The 4914-nt window shown below is 65.9% G+C and overlaps 1 protein-coding gene across 1 annotated transcript in view; it reads left to right on the top strand.

The window, feature by feature from the left end:
- Positions 1-4022: 4022 nt before the first annotated feature.
- The window catches only part of H696_03037 (hypothetical protein), a gene marked incomplete at both ends in the record, with an annotated part of 1051 nt that continues 159 nt past the window's right edge, over positions 4023-4914 (top strand). The window contains 2 exons of the mRNA XM_009496924.1: positions 4023-4315; positions 4649-4875. Coding sequence (XP_009495199.1) covers positions 4023-4315; positions 4649-4875 — 520 coding nt within the window. The remainder of the gene's footprint in view (positions 4316-4648; positions 4876-4914) is intronic.

Genomic DNA, 4914 nt, shown 5'->3' on the forward strand with positions numbered 1-4914 from the left:
GGGGGGGGGGGGGCACGGACACAGGGCAGCGACCCGTGCGGTGGGGCCCAGCCGCCCACGGCTGACCACCCGCCGGCACTCCCCGGCAGACCGATGCGCAGCCGGGGGCGCCTGCGCCGGAGGGGGACCGGACATCCCCCCCCGCCGCCCCGGCTCCCGGGGCGAGCCGAGATGGGGAAGGGGCGGCAGGGTGGGGACGCGGAGAACCCCCCTTGTTGCGCATCCGGTGCTCACAGGAGCCGGCAATATATTTACCGCGGACCCGGGGCGAAGGATACACCACATCCTCGGGGCTTCCCCCCCCCCCCCGCCCGGCCCCGGGGTGTTGCTTACATACTGTCAGCGAATTCACGCTCAGCTGAAAGGTCGTGAATGAGACGCGGCCAGGCCGACCCTTGGCAGCTCAAAAAGCCCGAAACCACTGACGTGCTGGGACCTCAGGCTGGGCTGGCGGCCTGCGCCGGTGGGCGGGGTCCGGGCGGCGCCCGCTCCCGCCGGGCAGCCTGCCCAGTGCCCGTACTTCGGCCGCGGCCGTGGGGCGGAGGCCGAGAGAGAGAGAGGCCAGCAACCGCGCATCAGAGCCAAGGGCCAGGGGAGTGGGACACAGGCAAGGCACGCCGTCTGTCCACGAAACCCCCGGCCTCGGGCAGCGCGTGTAGTTCTCACACCCCTTGGGAAGAATACCGCTGGGAAATGCGAGACCAACTTGGTGGTGGTGGTCCGGGGCCGGAGGGTCCGGGCGTCGGGGCACAGGGAGGCGGGCACCCCCGGGAGGAAGGGGGGCACCGCCCCCCGCCCCGCGGTAAGAGGGGACTCTTTGCGCCCCGCGCCGCGTCCCCAGCAGGCCCAGAGGACCGGAATAGTGGCGCCAATTGTTCGAGCCTACGCCATGCACGAATGTCTCCGCCGGCAGTAGGGCCGTTCCCGCGCGCGCGCGCGCGAGAGAGGTCTGCCCCGGCTCCCGCCCCCGGCAAATGGATAATATTAGTTGCAGGAAGCGCGGCACACATGCTCGGGCGCAGGGGCCTCGCGCACCTGACCCGGCAGGGGGGGGGGGGGCGGGGGACTCTGCCCGCTCGGAGATCCGGCCTCGAGGCCCCCTCCGGACCTCCCCCGCGGTTGTCGCTGTGCCGCTGCCACCGCTGCTGGCGCGGCTGCTGCCGCACCAAGGAGGCAGCCCGGGGGGCGCGGCCGGGGAGCCGTGCCCCGAGCGAACCGCGCCCCGAACAAGCCGCGCGCCAACGCGGCCTGCACCACCGTGCTGCGAGGGAAAGAGCCCTCGGAAACCCTGGCGCCGGGCCGCGAAGAAAGGCAACCCAGGATGGCTGTTTTATGGGGTGCGCGCCCTTCGGTGCGAGGATTCGCACGCTCCGCACGAAAGAGGCCCCCCCCCCCCCACATCAGAGCGGCCCCACATGCCTGGCTGACGGTGAGCCGCGCGCGTCGGCCGTCTGGCCAGCAGACGCCTCAACAAGACGACTTCGCCTTTAGCTCGGGCCGGGGGGCGGCCGGCGGCGGCGTCTGCCTGCCCGGGAGAGAGGGTGACTGGGAAAAAATGCCCGGAGGAGCCCCGAGGGGAAATTTGGCCACATCGGCCTCCGGCTTGTCATTTCCAAAATAATAGCCCAATCCATCGCCACCATCCCCGAAAACTGGGGCGCCACTTTTGTCGGGGCCCAGCACGAACACCCCGGGCCTCCGACCCGCACCGCCTTTCCCGGATCAGGTGAAACGCCCCGAACCGGGTGATCAGAAGATGCTGATAGGGACTTTACCCCACACTTCCCCTTTGGCGTTGTAACCCGGGGCCTCGAATCGGGCCGGCCCACCCGAGCGCCGGTTAACTCGGCCCGCCGCCGGCCGCCCTGGTGGCCTCATTTATCTTTCTTTATTCCGCACGTCCTCCACACCCCCCCCCCCCCCCCTCAGGGGCGCTACCACTGCTGAGTACGAAGGCCCGAGCCCGAGCCCGGGGCCCTTTTCATGGCATTCCCCCTAAGCCGGTGGGGGTGGGGGTGGTGTTTTTTTATTTTGTCCAGTTTCTTTTTATTTTATTTTTCCTTCCAATCCCGTTGTCTCGTCCTCGGCCAATACCAGTGACCGGTGGTCACGTCATCCCCCGGAGAGGAGCCGACAGGCAAATGAAACCAGCCCCGGGGAGGGGGCGATTGAGGAGGCGGGGGAAAAGAGCAGAAGGAAGAAGAGGAAGTAGAAGAGGAAGAAGTAGAAGACAGCACATGGGGGGCGGAGGGGACCTCATTTTGGGTCACCGAACGACAGGCACGGCCCGCGACCGTCTCTTTTTCACGGTCAAATCCCCGTCTACCTTGGCGCCGCATTGTCGCCTGCATATCCCGTGTGTAAGTGCCGTTTGTGTGTGCTTGTGTGTGCTTGTGTGTGTCCGTGTGTCTGTACCTTCACATGCGTCGGTGTGTGTATGTCGGCGTGTGTTTTAGCCTCCCCCCCCCCCGGTCATAACGCCAGTTGGAGGCGGGAACCCCCATGAATGTGCTCGTGCTTGTCTTGCGACTCTATTCGACATATGGAGAGGCGAGGATAAGAAAGACCGGGGAGGGGGGGGGGTCAAAATGCGCCCGGTGTTGTGTGCGAAGCACGCGCTCGGAAACGGAGGGAGGGGGGGTGTCGAGCCCCGAGGAAGGCAGCCCGGGCAAGGCACATATGCCTGTCCTCTGCCGCGAGCAAAATTGCGCATCCCACCAGGCCGGCCCCCGGAGGAGGAGGAGAAGAAGAAGAAGAGAAGGGGAAGGGGGGGGGGCAGCAAAGGGGGAAGGGACAAGGGGCGCCGGGAAGAAACCAGCCAAGTCTGCGCGTGTGACGGGAGGAGGACAAACAAAATCAGGTCCTCCTGTATGTGTGTGTGTGGGGGGGGGGGGGGGCTACTTGCGCATACCACTGGTGGCGGGCCCCTTCTCCTGGCTCTCCCATCGCGCCACGTTATCTGAAGTTCGGGTGCCGCGGCCGCGGGGGGGACCGCCGATGGCGCTGGTACATAGGCAAATCCTGACAGGGGAGCAATGGATACCGATGGGACCGAGGACATGATCGCCTCGCCAGCGAGCACAGCACTTGTTTCTTTTGTTGGAATGGGCCAGGATCGATCGCCGATCTGCCTGAATCTGGGAAGCCGTATGTATGGGCGGGCCGGACCATTTGTATATGTTTGTGCGCAGGCGTAGATAAATATATATACATAGATACATGTGTGTATGTATGTGTGTGTGTGGGGGGGGGGGGGGGGGGGGGCTTGCCGTGAGCGGCTTGCCCTCACGAAGGACATCACCCTGGGAGTGTCGAGCGGCAGGCAGCGGGGTTCCTCACAGGAAGCCCGGCAAAATGGCCTGTCCCCTCGGTCCAGGGGTTGGCGTCTGGCCGCTCGATCCCATGGCCCTGCCTGCCCGGTTCACCGCGAAAGGAACCATTTGCGTTGTCTGCATTGTGGGGTTTCTCCAGGCGAGGGCCGAGCACGCGTTGTGGTCACACTGGTGGCGGCTGCGCAGCATATTAATTCCAGCCCACCCGCTCGGCGCGGCCCTGCACCTGACCCCCCCCCATGGGCGGGCAAGGGGGTCTCGCATGCCCCCCAGTCATGGCGGGGAAGAGGGGGTGCAGGAGCTGAGCCGGGGGACGGGAGCACCTCCCCGGGGTGATGATCGGCTGCCATGGGCGGCCCGCGGAGTGTTTGCCCCTCGGCCGGACAGGAAATCCGGGGGGAGGGGGGGGGGGAGCGGGGGCGGGCGACACACACGTTCCAGCTGCTGGCCAGCCTGGGCAAAGGGAAAAAAAGGGCCCCCATGATGCGGCTCTCATTGTTCAAGAGCTGGGAACACGATCCCTTCTCTCCTCTTGCGCGATCCTAGCCCTGCTCTTGCTCGCACTGCGTGTGCATATGTCCCAGCACCAGGGGCCCGCCTGGCGTTCGTCTGCCCTTTCCCTCCTTCACCTCCGTGTTCTGGCCAGGTTAGCCTTGTGGTGCCCGACTCGCCGCACCCGATCGCCTCGCCATGAGGTTACGCCGCGGGCTGCCGGCCCTGCTGGCCTTTGCATTCATCACCGGGGCCTTCCTCGGAGCAGTGGTCATCGGATCGCTGTATGCCGATCGCGAGCGCGACCAAATCATCATCACGCGAGCCGACACGCCAATGGAGGCGGCCGCACGGGTAGCCGGCTGCCTTGGCCGGGCCCCCGGTGCTGGCGGCGAGCTGGATGAGATGCCCCTCGGCCCGGCCAAGCTCCTGCGCATGGTCCGGCCGGCATTGTCGCTGGGCGTGTGCGAGGTGTCCCCCTCGACCTTGCGGTATGAGTCCCTTCTTCGCTGGATCCTCGCGCATCATTTTTCTGCCTTTCTTTCTGTTTGACCGTGTGGGTGTGTGTGTCGGTGCGGGGACACACACACACACACACACACACACACACACACACACATATATATATATTTATATATGTGGGCGCATGTGCCTCTGCCCGCGTGAATGTCTACATGCCCATGCCCCTGCGTGGCTGTCGTCTTGTTTGCTGACCATCCCCCATGTGCTCTCCGCGCTCCCGGCCGAACTCCGCCTTGGCGGCATCCAAAAAGAATGCATCGCCTCCACATGCTGTTCAATACGCCTGCCGCGGTCACGACCAGCCATCGCATCCTCAACCACGCGGTGCAGGGGTCGGCCGCGTGCAGACCGAGCATTCGGCTGGCCACCATCCCCGTCGAGTGCCCTTTCCCGGGCGATCTGCTGATGGGCTCCGAGGAAAACCGCCAGGCCCTACTGGCCAAGGGCCGGTCGGAGGCGGACCTCATGCTGGTCGCGTCCGAGGCCGATCGCGAGGTCCGCCTGAATGGCCAAACGCTGTTGGGGCTGAGTACGCGCGACGCCGAGCGCATCGAGGCCGTCAAGGTGA

This window comes from Fonticula alba (assembly GCF_000388065.1).
Source record: "Fonticula alba strain ATCC 38817 unplaced genomic scaffold supercont2.4, whole genome shotgun sequence".
NCBI classification, from domain to species: Eukaryota; order Rotosphaerida; family Fonticulaceae; genus Fonticula; species Fonticula alba.